General features: G+C 45.7%; 1 protein-coding gene across 3 annotated transcripts in view; it reads left to right on the plus strand.

The window, feature by feature from the left end:
- LOC121281272 (discoidin domain-containing receptor 2-like) overlaps window positions 1-19,080 on the plus strand; it is a 128,818-nt gene that overhangs the window by 21,896 nt on the left and 87,842 nt on the right. Inside the window, exons 1-3 of one of the 3 annotated variants that reach the window (XM_041194130.1) lie at window positions 12,472-12,492; window positions 16,138-16,272; window positions 18,213-18,315. In XM_041194130.1, the coding sequence (XP_041050064.1) occupies window positions 16,209-16,272; window positions 18,213-18,315 (167 nt within the window). In that variant the 5' untranslated portion in view covers window positions 12,472-12,492; window positions 16,138-16,208. Of the gene's footprint in view, window positions 1-12,471; window positions 12,493-15,486; window positions 16,008-16,137; window positions 16,273-18,212; window positions 18,316-19,080 lie in introns of those variants that run through there. The other 2 variants (XM_041194127.1, XM_041194128.1) reach the window with 2 other exon arrangements.

The following is a 19,080-nucleotide window of genomic DNA, read 5'->3' on the forward strand; positions in this document are numbered from 1 at the left end:
GGATTCTGTTAGGTTCAGGGTATAGTAATCGGACTCTGTTGTGTGCAGGGTGTAGTAATCGGTCTGTATTTGGTCCATGGTATAGTAATTGGACTGTGTTGGGTACAGGGTGAAGTAATCGGTCTGTGCTGGGTACAGCGTGTAGTAATCAGGTTGTGTGGGTAGAGGGTGTAGTAATTGGACTGTACTGGGTACATGATGTAGTAATTGGACTGTGTGGTGTACAGTGTATAGTATTCGGATTATGTGGGGTACAGTATGTAGCAATTGGTTTGTGCGTGAGCAGGGTGCAATAATCAGACTATGTTGGATACAGGGTCTAGCAATTGGCTTGTGTTGGTACCAGGTGCAATAATCGGACTGTGTTGGGTACAGGATGTCATAATCAGAGTGTGTGGGGTACAGGGTGTAATGACTGGACTGTGTTGTGTACAGGGTGTAGTAATCATACTATGTTAGGCACAGGGTGTAGTAGTTGGACTGCTTTGGGTACAGGGTGCAGTAATCGGACTGTGTTGTGTACAGGATGTAGTAATTCCATTGTGTGGGTTTCTGGGTGCAGTAATCGTAGTGTGTTGGGTACAGGGTGTAGTAATTGATCTGTTGGGTACAGGGTGTAGTAATCAGACTGCGCTGGGTACAGGGTGTTGTTATCGGACTGTGTGGGTACAAGGTGTAGTAGCTGGACTGTATTTGGTACAGCTGTAGTAATCGGACCGTATTTGATACAGGGCGTTGTAATTGGACTGTGTTGGATGCAGGGTGTAGTAATCGACAATGTTGGCTTCATGGTGTAGTAATCAGACTGTGTTGGATAGTAGTAATCAGATTGTGTGGGTAGAGGGTATAGTATTTGGACTATGCTGGGTACGTGATGTAGTAATTGGACTGTGTGGTGTACAAGGTATAGTAATTGGATTGTGCGTGGTGCATTGTGTAGTAATCGGATTGTGTGGATAAAGGGTGCTGGAATCGGACTAGCTTGAGTACATAATGCAATAATGGGACTGTGTTGAGTACATGGTCTATTGATCGGACTGTGTTGGCTAAAGGTTGTAGAAATCGGATAGTGTGTGGTACAGGGTGCCGTAATTGGACTGTGTTGGGTACAGCATGTAGAATTGGATTGTGTGGGTGCAGGGTGCTGTAATCGGACTGCGTGTGTGCAGGGTGCTGTAATCAGACCGTGTTGAGTACAGGATGTAGTAATTGGCCTGTATGGGTATAGGGTGCAATTATCGGACTGTGTTGCTTACGGGGTGCAGTAATCTGACGGCATGAGGTACAGAGAATATTAAGCGGACTGTGTTGGGTACTGGGTGCAACAATTGGATTGTGTGCCTGCAGGCTGCAGTAATCGGCTGTGTTGAGTACATAGTGTAGTAGTCGTACTGTGTGGGGTTTCGGTGCAGTAATCGGCCTGTGTTAGGTACAGAGTGTATTAATTGGACTGTGTTGGGTGAAGTGTGTCGTGATCGGATTGTGTGGATGCAGGGTGCTGTAATCGGACTGTGTTGGGTACATGGAATAATCAGATTGCGTGGTGTACAGGGTGCAGTAATCGGACTGTATTGGTTACAGGGTACAGTAATCAGACTGTATTGCGTACAGCTTGTATTTATTAGCTTGTGTGGACATCGTGTAGTTATCAGACTATGTGGGTACAGGGTGTAGCAATTGGACTCTGTTGGGTACAGGATGTTGTAATCGGACTGTGTTGGTTACAGGGTGAAGTAATCGGTATGTGATTGGTACAGGGTGTCGTAATAGGACTGTGTTGAGTACAGGGTGTAGTAATCAGATTGTGTGGGTACAGGGTGGTGCAGTCGACTGGGGTTGGTACATGGTGCAGTAATTGGACTGTGTGAACCAGGGTTGATCCCCTGGCTTGATAGTAATGGTAGAGTGGGTGATATGTTGGACCATGAGGTTCGAGTGCAATTCTGCTGCTGCTGATGTCCCACAGCGCCTCATGGATGCCCAGTCTTGAGTTGCTAGATCTGTTCGGATGTAGTGCCACACAACACGATGAAGGGTTGGGTTCATTGTGAAGGCGAGACTTCGTCTCCATAATGACTGTGTGGTGGTCATTCCTACCGATACTGTCATGGACAGATGCATCTGCGATAGGCAGATTGGTGAGGATGAGCTCAAGTATGTTTTTCCTCTTGTTGGTTCCCTCATCACCTGCCGCAGATCCAGTCTAGCAGTTACGTGCTTTAGGATTTGGCCAGCTCAGTCAGTAGTGGTGCTACCGAGACACTGTTGGTGATGGACCTTGAAGTCCCCTGCCCAAAGTACATTCCATGCCCTTGCCACCCTCAGTACTTCCTCCAAGTGATGTTCAGCATGGAGGGGCACTGATTCATCAGCTGTGGGAGGGTGGTACGTGATAATCAGCATGAGGTTTCCATGCCCATGTTTGACCTGATGACATGAGACTTCATGGGACCTGGAGTCGGCATTGAGGACTCCCAGGGCAATTCCTTCCTGGCTGTATACCACTGTGCCACCAGCTTTGCTAGGTCCAGTGGGACATGATGTACCCAGGGATAGTGAAGGTGGTGTCTGGGACATTACCTGTAAGGAATGATTCTGTGAGGATGACTATGTCAGACTGTTGCTTGACTAGTCTCTGAGACAGCTCTCCCAATTTTGGCTCTAGCTCCCAGATGTTAGTAAGGAGGGCTTTGCAGGGTCAACAAGGCTGCGTTTGCCCTTGTCTTTTCCTAGGTGCCTAGGTCGATGCTGGGTGGTCCGTCCGATTTCTTTTTTTTTGTGACATTGTAGAGGCTTGTTACAAATGAGTGGCTTTCTAGGCCATTTCAGAGGCATTTAAGAGTCAGCCACATTGCTGTGGGTCTGGAGTCACATGTAGGCCAGACCAGGTAAGGATGGCAGATTTCCTTCCCTAAAGGGCATTAGCGAACCAGATGGGTTTTCACAACAATTGACAATGGTTTCATGCTCGTCATCAGGCTTTTAATTCCAGATTTTTATTGAATTTAAATTCCACCATCTGCCGTGGTGGGATTCGAACCCGGTCCCCCAGTGCATTACCCTGGCTCTCTGGATTATTAGTCCAGCAATCGTACTGTGTTGCATACAGTGTGTAGTAATTGGACGGCTTTGGGTACAGGGTTCTGTGATCAGACTGTGTCGGATACAGGGTGTAGCTATCAGACTGTGTGGGTACAGGGCATAGTAAGTGGACTCTGTTGGGCCCAGGGTGTAGTAATCTGCTTGTATTTGGTACAGGGTGTAGTAATTGGATTGTGTGGATACAGGGTGCTGTAATCGTACTGTGTTGGATACAGAGTGTAGTAATTGGCTTGTGTGGATTTAGGGTGCAGTAATCAGACTGTCTTGAGTACAGCGTGCAGTAATCACACAGCGTGAGGTACAGAGAGTATTAATCGGACTGTGTTGGGTACAGGGTGTAGCAATTGGATTGTGTGGGGTACAGGGTATAGTAATCGGATTGTGTGGGGTTCAGGGTATAGTAGTCATACTGTGTTGGGTACAGGGTATAGTAATTGGATTGTGTGGGGTAGAAGGTTTAGTAATATGACTGTGTTGCATACAGGTTGTAGTAGTTGGACGGTGTTGGGTACAGGGTTCTGCCATCGGACTGTGTTGGGTACAGGGTGTAGTAATCAGTCTGTATTTGGTACAGGGTGTAGAAATTGGACTGTGTTGGGTACAGTGTGTAGGAATTGGATTGTGTGGGGCACATGTTGAAGTTATTAGACAGTGTTAGGTACAGTGTGTGGTAATCGGACTGTATTAGGTATAGGGTGTAGTAATTCAATTTTGTGGGTACAAGGTGCAGGAATCGGACTCTGCGGGGTACTGGTGTTGTTATCGGGCTGTGTTGGGTAGAGGGTATGCTAATTGGACTGTGTTGGTGCAGGGTGCAATAATCGGACTGTGTGGGATAGAGGGTGTAGTAATCGAACTGTGTTGGGTACAGGGTGTAGTAACCAGACTCTGTTGGGTACAGGGTATAGTAATCAGACTGTGTTGGGTACTGGGTGTAGTAATCGGACTGTGTCGGGTACAGGATGTAGTAATTGGATTGTGTGGATATAGGGTGCTGTAATCGGACTGGGGTTGGGACATGTGCAGTAATCAGACTGTATTGGGTGCATGGCTCATTAATCGGACTGTGTGAGGTACAGGGTGTAGTAATCAGACAGTGTTCAGTCCAGGATGTAGTAATTGGATGGTGCTGGGTACAGGGTGTAGTAATCAGACAGTGTTCAGTCCAGGATGTAGTAATTGGATGGTGCTGGGTACAGGGTGTAGTAATCAGACTGTGTTGGATACAGGCTATAGTGATTGTATTGTGTGGGGTACAGTGAGCTGTAATTGGACTATGTGGGGTACAAGGTCCCATAATTTGACTGTATTGGGTACAGGTTATAGTAATCGGTCTGTGTGGGTACAGGGTGTAGTAATTGGACTGTGTGGGTTACAGGGTGTCGTAATCTGGCAGTGTGAGGTGCAGAGAGTATTAATCGGACTGTGTTGGGTACAAGGTGTGGTAATTGGCTTGTGTGGGTACAAGGTGCAGTAATTGGACTGTGCTACAGGGTGTAGTAATCGGACTGTGTTGGGTATATGGTGTAGTAATTGGATTGTGTGGGGTTCAGTGTGTAGCAGTCGGACTGTGCTGGGTGCGCATGTAGTATTTGGAATGTCTGGGGCACATGGTTTAGCAACTGGCCTGTGTTGGGTACAGTGTGTAGGAATTGGATTGTGTGGGGCACATGTTGAAGTAATTAGACTGTGTCGGATACAGGGTGTAGTGATCGGACTGTGTCGGGTACAGGGTGTAGTGATCGAACTGTGTCGGGTACAGGGTGTAGTGATCGGACTGTGTCGGGTACAGGGTGTAGTGATCGGACTGTGTCGGGTACAGGGTGTAGTGATCGGACTGTGTCGGGTACAGGGTGTAGTGATCGGACTGTGTCGGGTACAGGGTGTAGTGATCGGACTGTGTCGGGTACAGGGTGTAGTGATCGGACTGTGTCGGGTACAGGGTGTAGTGATCGGACTGTGTCGGGTACAGGGTGTAGTGATCGGACTGTGCCGGGTACAGGGTGTAGTGATCGGACTGTGCCGGGTACAGGGTGTAGTGATCGAACTGTATCGGGTACATGGTGTAGTAATTTGATTTTGTGGATACGGGTGCAGGAATCGGACTCTGTGGAGTACAGGTGTTGTTATCGGACTGTGTGGGGTAGAGGGTGCGGTAATTGGACAGTGTAGGTCCGATTACTACGCCCTGTATCCAACACAGTCTAATTACTTCAACATGTGCCCCAGACATTCCAAATACTACATGCGTACCCAGCACAGTCCGACTGCTACACACTGAACCCCACACAATCCAATTACTACACCATATACCCAACACAGTCCGATTACTACACCCTATAGCACAGTCCAATTACTGCACCCTGTACCCACACAAGCCAATTACCACACCTTGTACCCAACACAGTCCGATTAATACTCTCTGCACCTCACACAGACCGTTTACTACAACCTGTACCCAATGCAGTCAAATTATGGGACCTTGTAATCGGACTGTGTCGGGTACAGGGTGTAGTAATCGGACTGTGTTGAGTTTGGTTTGTGATTCAGCGTGGATTCCGTGTGTTGCCTGTCCACCATGTTCTTAGAGCCTTTAGTGCAGAGGAGAAGGAACAAAGAAAATTTGAAGGTTGGGGAGGATTTTGGACAGTAGGAGAAGTGGCAGTTTGCAGGAGAGGGGCAGGCATTGGCCAGACAAGACGGAGCGAGATCCCAGAGGGGAGAGTAACAATGGGAGCTTCGGGTGAGACAACAGGCTTGGGGGAGGCAGTAGAGTAAGTGAGAGCCAGGATGGGAGAGTGGGAGGGGAGATGAGGATAGAAGTGCCCGGGGAGAGGCACTGGTGAGGGGTGTGTGCAGCTGAGTTGGGATCAGAGGAGGTTTGGAGCCAAGGGGGAGTGTGATCTCAAATTGGAGGCGGGAAAGAGAGAGCACTGGAAGATTTTTAGGAGGACATTGTACATCTGAGAGAGGTAATGAGGCAGGTTCACTCTCGAAGAGAAGTTGAGAAGACAGGTTATTGACTGGAAGGTTGTCCTTTGGAGGTGGAGTGCTTGTGGAGGGGAGGAGGTAGCAGCCCTCAATCCAGGATGAGGGGAATGGAGCGGGTGCCCTAGCTGCTGTGTCAATGCAACACTTTTCCAGCAGAATGGAGCAAGGCCATTGAGGGATTTTCCCAGGAAGACAGCGTCCACACGTGGGGCTGGCTGATGGGTCTGGGGAGCCTGACATGAGTTAGCAATCAGAGCATGGATTTTTGGATTACAGAATCGAGAGTAGGAAAGGGGCAGTGAGAGCTTTCATGAACTGGATGCCATGGTCAGTGTGAGATAAGTGAGAGACTTGGAGAGGGTAGAAAAGAGGAGCATGTGAATCAGCGGTGTCTCGGGGTGGAATAAAATAGTGGTGTTGCAGATAGATTGGATAGGGTGTAAAAGATTCCACTCAAGGTCCAACAGAATAACAAAGCTGCACCTCCCACACATCAATGTGAACTGGCTGGCAGGGAGATATAGGAAGTCAGAACAAGTTCTATTCTCTGCTTTGTGTGTCAGTGTGAATGGGTGCCAGTGGAGAGGGAGTTAGGGACACAGTTCTCCCAGCATTCAAGGGTGAAAGGGTTGAAGGTGGATGGGGGATATGAACAAGTGAAGCAGATACTGGAAATGGAAAAGGCTCGTGATGTTGAGGTGGTAGGGGAATGGAGATGATGAACGGTACTGGGTGCGAGTTAAGAGGTGGGCAGCAGAGTTTTGAATAAGTTCAAGTGTACGGAGGTTAGAATATGGAAGAACAGCCCAGTACCTCTTTGCAGAGGTAACAAAGGCTTGAATAAAATTGAGGACCAAGTTGAGGATACAGATTGAAAACCCTGAACATGTTTGGCTCTGAGCCTGCTTGCAACCTGAGATCCTATTTTCAGCCTCTCTTTGTCGGAATTTGCTGACAATCTTCTTGTTTGGCATTACATTGATTCAATTCCTGATAGCTTCTAAACGAGTCTGAAGCTAAGTAAAGTTTATATTGTATTTGCACAGTGTGGGCACTGACAGCTGGCATTATACCCAGAGTGCAGGGTGGGCACTGAGCATTGTTGATGTTGCACTCAGAGGCCCACTAACTGTGCTGAGCATAGATTGTATGTTTTTTTTATTCATTCATAGGATGTCAGTGTAACTAACTAGGCCAGCATTTATTACCCATCCCTATTTGCCCTTGAGAAGGTGATGGTGAGCTGCCTTCTTGAACCGCCGTAGTCCATGTGGTGTCGGTACATCCACAGTGCTGTTAGGGAGGGAGGTCCTGGATTTTGACCCAGCGGCAGTGAACGAACTATGATATATTTCCGAGTCAGGGTGGTTTCGCTTTACTGCTTCTGCTGTTTGGCATTCAGTCCTGTATTGCAGCTTTACCAGGTTGACACCTCATGTTAAGGGATGCCTGGTGCTGCTCCTGGCATGCCCTCCTGCACACTTCACTGAACCAGAGTTAATTCCCCGGCTTGATGGTAATGGTAGAGTGGGGAATATGCCGGATTGTGAGGTCACAGAATGTGGTTGTATACAGTTCTGCTGCTGATGATCCACATTGCCTCATGGATGCCCAGTTTGGAGTTGCTGGATCTGTATTGTACTGGTGTAGCTATAACTTTGTATCTGGGTTGCATTGGGGGCTGTTGATTGTGTAGGTGTGATTTAGGTACATGGATGTTCTGATGTTGCTTCTACTCCTGTGTGCCCAGTACCCCTGTTGCTATTTGGCTCAGTGATTATGCGATGAGATGTGTGGATGGCACTATGTTGGCTTGTGTTCTAGCAAGTGATGCAGGCTGTTGTATTGACTTCTCTGGCTTGAGTCCAGGACAGGCACTCAGCACACTGTCGTGTTTACCTGGGAGAAAGGACTTGTCTACTGAGTCTGATTCTCAGCATGTTAAGTGTATTTATGTTTAAAATGTGGTATTTGTTTCAGAAGCTGGAGCTGTTTGTGAGATACTGCTCAGGTACTGCTCACTGAGGTGAGAAGCAGAGATTGCCTCTGTGTACTGATGGTGCTCTAACAACCCCCACCCCTCTCCTATTCCTCTGTTTACCCCAGCCCCAATCTTTTCTTCCTTGGGAGGAGGATCACACAAGATGGTATGACAGACACTGATAGAAAATGGCTAGATTTTTATGAATTGTGTAAGGTTGTCCTGGCAGGCATGTGATTATAGTGAGATGGCCCAGAACTAGCCTGCCCACATCTAGGACAGTAAACCCTGACCTAGCCCAGAAATACCTCGGTTTCCATTTGAGGGGGGATCAGAACTAGGGGCCATGAACAAAAGATAGTCACTGTTAAATCAGAAAAGGAATTCAGGAGAAACTTCCTTGTCCTGAGAGTAGTCAGCAAGTGGATTGATTGTTGAGATGAATAGCATAGATTAATTTAAGGAGAAGCTAGATATTACATGAGGGAGAAAGGAATTAAAGGCTAGGCTAATGTAGAGGAGACCAAACGCAGACTGGGTGACCGCTTTGCGGAACACCTTCGTTCTGTCCGTAAGCATGACCCAGACCTTCCTGTCGTTTGCCATTTCAACACTCCATCCTGCTCTCATGCCCACATGTCTGTCTTTGGCCTGCTGCAATGTTCCAGTGAAGCTCAACGCACACTGGAGGAACAGCACCTCACCTTCCGATTAGGCATTTTACAGCCTTCCAGACTTAAGATTGAGTTCAACAACTTCAGATCATGAACTCTCTCCTCCATCCTCATCCCTTTCTGGTCCCCTTTTTTCAAATATTTATTTTTAAGTTTTTATATATATATTTTTTTTTTCCCACCTATTTTTATTATTATTATTATTATTCTTTAAATTTACTTCCATTCTTTGTTTTACCCCCAGCTTTTAGCCCATTTCGATCTTTTTTCCCCAAACTGTCCCCTCCCCCGACCCCAGCCCCACTAGGGCCATCTGTCACTTGCTCATGTCGCTTTCTACTCTTAATGTCATCATTAGCACCTCCTTTAGCCCATATCACCACCATCAACACCCCTTTGAACTTTTTGTTTATGACATCTTTTGCAATCTCTCCTTTGCCTCCACCTATCACTGCTCTTCTCTCCAGCTTCACCTGTCCCACTCCCCTTAAACAGTATATATTTCATCACATTTTTACTTCTCTTTAGTTCTGAAGAAGAGTCATATGGAATCGAAACATTAACTCTGTCTTTCTCTCCACAAATACTGTCAGACCTGTTGAGTTTTTCCAGCAATTTTTTGTTCTTGTTTCAGATTTCCAGCATCCGCAGTATTTTTCTTTTATCTCATAGTCCTGTTGTGTCTCACCCACTGGGTACAGAATACAGTGCCCTTGCAACACTCCACCCCCTGCCATGGTGTTCAATCTTCCACTTGGCCTGTCTAGTGAAGATCTAGGAGGAACAATTGAGCCCGTGTGTTACAGACAGGAGGGGGTTTAATTTAAGCAACTCCAGGTTTGTCCCCTCACCACCCATCTGTAAACAGAAAGGTGTTTTGATTTTGATTTTCCCCCTTTATATGTGGTGGCATATTTCCCCAACCTCTCAGTTTTGTTGTGATCCAATTTTGATTAATATCTCCATAGCAAACACAAGATGGAATAAAATCAGTGAGTTAATTTCTTTGCACACACTGAAACTTGGGAGCTGGTGGGTGTTGCTACATAGCCCCCCAGCACATTCATACAATAAAAGAGAAAAAGAGGTACAGGTCAAAGACCACAGAATAAATAAATATTCTTTTATATGAGTGCAGAATCCAGAATCAAAAGTCCAATAGTGTATTCTTTCACAGAGTCAGCAGGTTGAAGACTGATGCTGGGTATTTCACTTTTCCGGTGGATGAGGTGGGCACATAGAGATGCATTAGTCTGGTAGGCGCTGGTGGAGAAGTTCCAGTGGAGACAGGCCAGGCATTCAACTGGACCAAATCCTTGTTCTGAGCTGCTGCTTGGTTGATAGAAGATGGTAGCCTGCTTTGCAGCTCCACAAGGCAGGGTAACTGGTTCTTTCAGCTTGGGTGAGGGTGAGGGGGTCATGTGATATGACTCCCATAACTCCACTTTAGTTTGGACAAAGGATGTATATTCCTTTGTCTGGAATCTTCAGATGGTTAATATTTTAACCATTAATAATTTCAAAGGAGGTTTCAGGGTCCTTTGTCCTATCAGACTGGCCGTTGCTTTTGACCAAGCCTTGGCCTTAGAAATGTAAATGGTCTTTGTACAATTCCCTTGGATTTGATCTCTGTAGTCACAGGGGGCATTAGCATCTCTTCAGAGATAATGAGGTCGCAGCTGTCCTGAATGCCAGGAAGTTCTTTCTGTTTCATAGCCAGCAATGGCTTCAGTCATTTTAAAGCCTTTGTCCAGTTTTTAAAAAAAGTTTATAAATTGGCCATGATGATATATATATAATTTTTATAAAAATATAGAGCGAAGTCTTAGCTCCAGGATACTGTGAATTCAAGATGTGCTGAAGGCAGCAAGCGATTGGAGCTTTAAGATAGAGGATGTGGCTGCTTGAGTGTCCACATGGTCCAGAGGCAGCGCAGCACCCTTGAGCTCCATTGTGTCCCACATTCATAGAGGGCAGCTGCATGCATGCAAAGAATAAACAGACTTATTCCACACACATGGTAATGGTTGTCTTGGCAGCCATTTTGACCATTTGTTATGTGTCTTGTTAAGATGGTTAGTAGTAGTGATGTGGTGGTGTGAGTCACATTTCAAAGGCATCACGGGGGGGATGGGATGGGGAGGAGATGAAGGAAGGGGCGGAATGATGTGCTTTTAAGTAACAAAGCCCCCGAAGAGGAGAATCATCGTGAAAATGCACGTCATTTTTCACATATTGACGGAAATCTGGAACTCTCCTTCAAAAGGCTGCAGATTTTGGGGGTTAACTGTAGTTTTCAAGGTTTGAGAATTTTTTTGGATAAGGGTATCGAGCGATTTGGAGCAAAGGTAGGCAAATGGAGTTCAGTCGCAGATCAGCCTGAGGGGACAGGCCTAACTCAGGCCCGAGGGGCTGAATGGCCTCAGGTTTAATCTTATTAAGATACAAGGCAAGCGCTAGGAGCTGTGGGCTCTCTGTGCTCTATCTGTGTTAGGGCCTCATGCTAGCATTAAGCAAAAGTTTCTACTCCCTCTTTTCCTGCTGAAAAAAGTAAGAGTTCTGCTGAGATCCCAGCCTGTACAGATTCTGCTTAGGGTGGGGGTGGGGAGGGGAAGAGGGACTGACAGTGGAATTTGTGATGAACTTGCAGCAGAGGGAACCAATTCCATGACCTTAACCATCTGTTCCATCTTCTGGGCCCTGTTTTTTGGCTCCTCTAAGTGAATCCTGCCTGAGTTCCCCAGGCAGCTCCAGTCTGATTGTGTTCAGGGTTTCAGCTGCAATCAATTAGCCTGCGTCTCTTCCCCTTTCCCCTCCCCCCACCCACTCCATGCAAAGCTAACCATTAACACTTTGAGGCCTGAATGGCTGCAGCCTGGCTTGTCCTGACCATCACACCAAATTCAGAATGGTACCAGAGATGGTGGGAGACTTCAGTACTATGGAGAGACTGATGAAGCTGGAGCTGTTCCCCTCAGAGCAGAGAAGGTTAAGGGGAGTTTTGATCAAGGCGTTTAAAATGATGAAGGGCTTTTGATGAAGTAGGGGAGGAGAATCTGTTTCCACAGACAAAAGGGTCAGTAACCAGAGGCCACAGATTTAATATGACACAAAACACGGAAGGAGTGACGAGGAGAATGTTTTTATGCAGAGAGTTGTGGTAAGCTATGTGCTGCCTAAAAGTAGGGTTGCTAACTGCGGTTAAATGCATTCCTGGAGGTTTCATCACATGACTTGCCCCCACACTCCAGCCATTATTTGGCCAACACATGCATCTTTGTGACGTACTGCCTTCCTACAGCAATTGGAAAGCAAAAAGATCAATTATCCAATTGGATGATGCTTGACTGTCAGCCAAGCAGCCTTTTTTTGCCTCATTTTCGTATCTCGTAAAGAGAAATGCTCAAAGAAAATGACAAAAAAACAATTTTTTTTATTATCCCAATGATTTTTCTCCTGGGTTGCCAACAAGTGTTCTAGAGATGGATCTTCAATTCCTGGAGACTCCAGGCCAGTCCTGGAGGGTTAAACGGATGGTGGAAGCAGTTTCAATTGTAACTTTCAGAAGGGAATTGGAATAATACTTGAAAAGGAGAAAGACACTATCTTGAACTACAGGAGTGGAACTAATTGCATAGCTCTTTCAAAGAACCAACGTAGGCATAGGGGGCTGACTGGCCTCCTGCACCGTACGATTCTAAGATAGGAGCCTGAGATGGCCTTTCTGTTGACACTGGGATACAGGTAAAGCTGATTACTACATACGTCCTCTCTCTCTTTATCAGGGTCTCAGTCACTCCCTGTTAGGCCTTGTGTTCTGGTCTGTGTTCATTTCACCCGTCGTTTTAGGACACAGATAAGTCTCACTCCTAATGCTGTGGCTGTACAAGACAAGGGTTCATGGCAGTGGGGGTAAGATATTAGCATGCGCCGAGGATTGGTTAAAGGACAAAAACGGAGCTGGAATAAACGGGTCATTTTCAGGTTAGCAGACAATTGCGACTGGAGTGCCGTAAGGATCAGTGCTGGGGCTCCAGCTATTTACAACCTTTATTAATGACGTAGGTGAAGGGACTGGGTGTAATGTATCCGAGTATACACAAGTAAGCTGTGAGGAGGATGCTGAGTCTGCAAAGGAATATAAATGTGGAGAAATGTGCGATTGTTCACTTTGGTAGGAAGATTATAAAAGCAGAATATTTTTGAAAAGGTGACAAAGTGTGAAATGTTGGTTTTCAAAGGAATTTGGGTGACCTTGTTCTCAAAAATGAAGTTATTTTGCAGGTATAGCCAACAGTTAGAAGATACATAGCATGTTGGCCTTTATTATAGTGGTGTTGGAGTACAGGAGTAAGGAAATCTTAACTGCAATTGTACAGGGTTTTTGATAAGGGGATAAGGAGTCAAGTACGGAGATAAGAAATGTCTTCACTCAGAGGGTTGTGAATGTTTGGAATTCTCTACCCCAGAGAGCTGTGGTTTCTCAGTCCATGGGTACATTCAAAGTTAAGGTTGATAGATCTTTGGACTTTTAAGGAAATCAAGGGATGTAGGTATTTGCTGCATAAGTGGAATTGAAATTGAAGTTTAGCCTCATTGAATGATGGAGCAGGCTTGAGGAACCATATTGTTTACTCCTGACCCTCTTATGTTGTTATGAGTGAGTGGAGTGCTCAGAGCTGTGACAATTCCAGGAGTATCTCAATGAGGGAATGTGCTGGCCTGTGAAGTTCTGATTGCCACAAGGAGTCAAGCACTGGGATTTGTCTCTTTTGGATGGGCTGATGCATTCATGCCGATTGTTTCTGGGGAGGTTGTTGTGGATGACAAAGATGATACTTATCTTTGTGGACCATAGTTACTCTACCCCCCTTCCCCCACACCTATTGAACAAGATTAGAACCCCTCTCTCCTCAATATTACATCTGCACTAATGGTGAGCCTTGCGAGTGCTGTGCGGTGTGGACAAGAATTGTCAGAGAGCTGGAATTCTGGCCTGCATTATAGAGAAGCCAGGATCACAGCCATTAAATTCTTCAAGCAATCCTGAGCCCTAGACTGGGACGTTGACAGCTGGCTTAGATCACGTGCAACTGGGGAACAGTGACAGCAATAGAGGGGAAGGGAAACGGGGCAATAAAAGGGGAAAGGGATGGGGGCAAGATCTGGAAGTGATGTTTTCAGATGGGTGTGCAAGGGTTAACTGATGTGAAATGGAAAATTAGAATGTGAGCATTTCCTGGGGGAGGGGACAAAACAGTCCGACCTGAACTGAAAGTGCTGGGGGGGTGGGGGTGCAGGGAGGAGTGTCAGGTTGAGCTGGATTGACATGGGGTGAAGACTGCTAGGTTTAGTCTGCAAGAATACTTACTTGTCTCTCAATTATCTCTCCAGTCTGCCCTGAAATCTTTTCACACCCTTTGTTTCCGTGCCGACCTGCATAATTCATTCCACATGCTCACTCCCTGTGTAGAAATCAGTTAACCCTACACTTCCTGAGGACCTTCTTTGAATCTTCACATGCCCACAATAGGAAAGAAAACCTTTGTATTTATATAGCGCCTTTTACAACCTCAAGATGCCACAAGACACTTGATAGCCAATGGATCACCTTTTGAAGTGTAGTCACTGTTGTAATGTAGGAAATCTGGCAGCCAGTTTGTGCACAGCAAGCTCCCACAAAGCCATGTGATAATGACCAGACAATCTGTTTTAGTGATAAATTATTGGAAGGACACTAAGGAAAACTGCCCTGTTCTTCTTTCAAATATTGAGCTGGGAATGTCCACCTGAGCGAGCTGATACTGTCTCACTTTAACATCTCCACCTTTGCCTGTGCAGCTTCCGAAGCTTCCTCAGTACTGCACTGAAGTGAGACTTAACCCATGACTACCCGACACTGAGGCTAGAGCGCTACCAGCTGAGGCAGTCATGTTATCAGGGTCCAATTCCTTTATTCCCTTAGAGTTTTAAACAGAGTAAATAACTACAGGCTCCTCCTCTCTCCTTGTAAATCAGTGGTATATAGCGATAATTGTACAGGGCCTAATCAGGAAGCTGTGGCTTAATACAAGCCTGGCATAATAGATGTTTTCAGAAGAAGCTCCAAGGAGGATGATGATTGTGACATGGGCTAGTTTGGTATTTGCACACTTGTCATCCAGTGCAGTACCTATTGATGAATTGCCTGACATTGAGTTAATTATGCTGCAACCCTGTTTAATGTTCCGTCACCTGCAGAAAAGATTGGATAGATATAGGGAATGATGAAGCATCAGTGAGCTCATGGTTAACTATAGCCCATGGAGTTCTGTTGCAATTCTGGTTCAAATTGTGATAAAATTGGTGGAGTGGGAGGACTTTGGAAAATGATTAGGCACACAGGGCTAAGGAGTAAGTACTGGGCATAGTGGGGGGTTGGGCACAGTCTATTCACATGTTCTTGGCACCCCCAGCACAATCATATGTCAAATAAACTGCCTTGCTGTTAATACTGACTCATGATGGACACTGTTAACATAAGTGAGAGTTGAGAATATCTGCAGTGTGGTGGATGGCAAACTCATTTCAACTATTGTATTGTCTTTACTTTCCACTAAACCAGCTGACATGTTTAAACTGAAAGGAAGGGAATGTCTATCTTTAACAAGCTGGTGGGTAGTTAGTGAGTCAGCAGCTGTCATGCTCATAACAAGCTGTGTGTTTATCTAGAAGGAGGCACTGGGATTAATGAAAAGTTTATTTGTCCGCAAACTGACCTAAGTGCAGCTTGCTGATAGCAAAACATAAAAACAATGGCATAGTCCGTGGTGTAGTCTCATTACTCTCCTTCGTGCCGCTACTTGTCTGTTCAGGATTCATTGCCAAGGGAACGGTTTGAGCAGCTTTCTCAGCCTTATTTCCAGGGCTGAATGAGGCCGGAATGGGTCTCATCCTCTGACCCGAGCACGACATTGACAAATTGTTCAGGGGCTTTTCGCTTCTGATGTGACTGCAACCTGGTTGGAAGAAGTCAGAGAGGGAAAGAGAGAGAGAGAGAAGCTGGACGGGATTTCATAGAGGAATTTGCTGAGTGCTGCCAAGCTATGTTTGCACAGTATTGACCAGAGCTATTACATCCATCACTGAGTCAGGGGAGACTCAGTACTTGGACAACACTAACGCCAGCAAGGATGGAAACAAAGCTTGTTATTGTACAGCTGTGTGGGCACAGACACAGAGACACCCTCCAGCTTCATACTCAATGTTTGATATTCCTGGTGACTATTCCTTTTATTCCCTGGCTATTGTTCCCGATTATCATTTGTTTATTCCCTGCTTGCTATTCCTGGTCATTATTCCCTGATTCCTGTTGCTGGTGATTATTCCATTTATTTTCCTTTCTTACAGAGATGTAGTCCAGAACCTCCTTTGCTGCTAAGTCAACTCTCTCATGGTCTGAGCAGTGCTTCCTACCAATAATGCTTTGGTGCTTCCTGCTGATGCTTCACTATCCTGGGAATTCTAAAGCTCAAGTCAATCCTGGTAAGAAATTCTAGCAATCTCCAGTGTTCAGTAATTCCAGTTCGGGTGATTGCCCTCTCTGTTTATCAAGGGGGTTCCACTGATCCAGTGAGTGGCTGAATCACACAGAACACAATGGTCCATCCTGTCCCTTCTCTGAGCCGAGCCAGCTGGTCTCAACTGGGGCAGTGTGGTCACTGCAGTGAAGGTTAATGTAGGGGAGGTTTCTTCTCCTGGAATGATGCAGGGGTTCCTGCTGGAAACCCTGTGAAGGTTTGATGAAGCTTAATTGGGATGCTGCCTCCTCCTGGCATGCACTTGTTTATTACTGAAGGTGATGGCTGTGGTTTAAGGATTTGGCACATATAGGGTTAATGTGGGACTGAGTACAGTACCGCTCACACATGACTTACAGTGTGATATTGTACAGAGACATGTATAGACCTAAGCATCATGACAGCTCCTAGCTTGTACCCTTTACTGTGCGTGTGCAAATAGTTCTAGTAGTTAAGACTACAGAGACTTCTTTAAGACATACCGATCTGCGACCAACACCCCAAAAATTTGGGTGGGCCTTCCTGAGCCACTGGCAGTTTCTTATTACAGCTGAGAGGTTAGGTAGACAGTTAAATGTCAGCCATGTTTCTTTTTATTCTTTCATGGGATATGAGCATCATATCAGTGCCAGCATTTGTTACCCCCCCCCCCCATCCCTAACTGCCCTTGAACTGAGTGACTTGCTAGGCCACTGCAGAGGACAATTAGGAGTCAACCACATTTCTGGCTTTGGAGCTACATGTAGGCCAGACTGGGTAAAGGCAGCAGATTTCTTTTTCTAAAGACCCTTAGTGAACCAGATGGGTTACTGACAACAGTTGATAGTTAGTTGTCATGGTCAGCATTACTGAGACCTTTATTTATCAATTTAAATTCCACCAGCTGCCATGGTGGGATTTGAACCCATGTTCCCAGAGCATTAGCCTGGGTTTCTGGATTACTAGTCCGGTGACATTACTGCTACCTCTAATGTTAGAGTGAGACTGGTGTCACATAGGCCAGAGTGGGTAAGGTATCCTTCCCTAAGGCATGTTAGTGAACTTGGTGAGTTTTACTGACAATCCAACAGCTTCATGGTCATTGTTACTGATACCAGGGCTGATACCACTGGGTTACACTGGTTTTTCCAGGACAATTTGCTCTAAATCGAGGGAGCTAGGTCCAGGGTGGGGTTTCTGCAACCTTTAACTCTGCTTTAAATGCATCATGCTGGTTTTGTATAACTTTTTAAAAGTCATTTTCAGTCATTTAAAATATTGTTGCTCTCAGTTGATGGACTAGACAACGATTAAAAATGCATATTTTTTGTGATAAGCCCATATCCAGCAGTATTAATAAAACTGCATCAGGTTTAACACTCTTAAATATATTAAGTAATAAATTTTTAATGCGAAAAATAACAAATCATGTTCAAAAACGTCACCCAATTGTGCTGGGTTATGCAAGATTGCACATCTGTGATTATACAAACAAGTTTGAGTGGAACCGTAATTTCACTGTGGAAATCTAGAACAATTCTCAATACAATTTGCACTTGGATTGCTGATTGCGCCCAAAGCGGAAACTCTATCCCAAGATATTCATCTCCAGCATTCTTTTAAACATCATTCAAATTTACATTCTGTCTTGGTGGGATTTGAATGTTCTCAGGATTACTAATCAAGTAATATAAACCCGCACTGTAGAAGGACTATTAAGAATGTTGTTGTAGCCTGGAGTGCACTGCCTGAAAAGGGCTAATTGGACTAATTCTACAACCATTGCCACCTCTTCTTCCTCTTGATAGAGCACACACACTGGCCATATTTGATTCAATGGGATTTTTCTGTGTGAGATGTGAAGTGTAATTTTGCAATTACCCAGGAGACAGTTAACCTGTTACTGAGGTGCCCTTTGTTCCACAGGCCTGTGCCGTTACGCGTTAGGAATGCAGGATGGCACGATCCCAGATGAAGACATCACTGCTTCCAGTGAGTGGTATGGATCAACCGCTGCTCGGTTTGGCAGGTAAGGATATAGTTGAGGATATAGTACCCAGCAACCCTTTAAAGCTTGGTTTGTGAGTGCATGCATCAGTCCTCCATCTCAACAGGTATCGCTGTCATTAGGCAGCTGTTAGGCAGCCCTCTGGGCCTTCTCCTAGGCAGAGATTACTGTTAGGAGAGTCCCAGGTCCTCTCCCTCCTTAGGGATGTCTCTCTCTCTCTCTCCCCTCTGTTGCATGACTGTTTCAGTCTCCATTCTTCACTCTATCCTAGTCTCACTTTCTGAGGCTGTGCATTGAATATACCTATCAGACCTTTATTGTGATGGTGTTAACTCTTAAGGTCTTCAGCTCCCTCATACGAGCTCTTAATGTTCCAATTAAAATTCCTGTGAACTTCCCCGCCTGCCCTTTCACAGCTGTTACACCCATTCTCATGACTGCATTTTACAGATTGCTTCTCAGAATATTTAGGTTCAGCAGTGTTGGATCAGCCTTTAATGGGACTCAACAAACTGTCCCCTTCCTTCACTGAGGTCTACTCAACACCAGCCTCACCTTATGTTCCGTTGGACTGAGATTCCAGCAGTCTGGTTTAGCCCAAGCTTGGAACCAGGTGAAAAACTGTGGGTTGGATGTCTGATAGAGAAATGCTGTCCTAGATTCCACCGACCTCCAAGAACACTGAGAGCAATCCCACACTTTCGTGCCTCATTCCAAACCACCCCACCCCAAACCTGTGGGCTTTTGCCGAGGCACTGTCCCATTCGGTGGCGCTTTGCCCAAGGT

Source organism: Carcharodon carcharias, chromosome 8, assembly GCF_017639515.1.
Source record: "Carcharodon carcharias isolate sCarCar2 chromosome 8, sCarCar2.pri, whole genome shotgun sequence".
NCBI lineage: Eukaryota > Metazoa > Chordata > Chondrichthyes > Lamniformes > Lamnidae > Carcharodon > Carcharodon carcharias.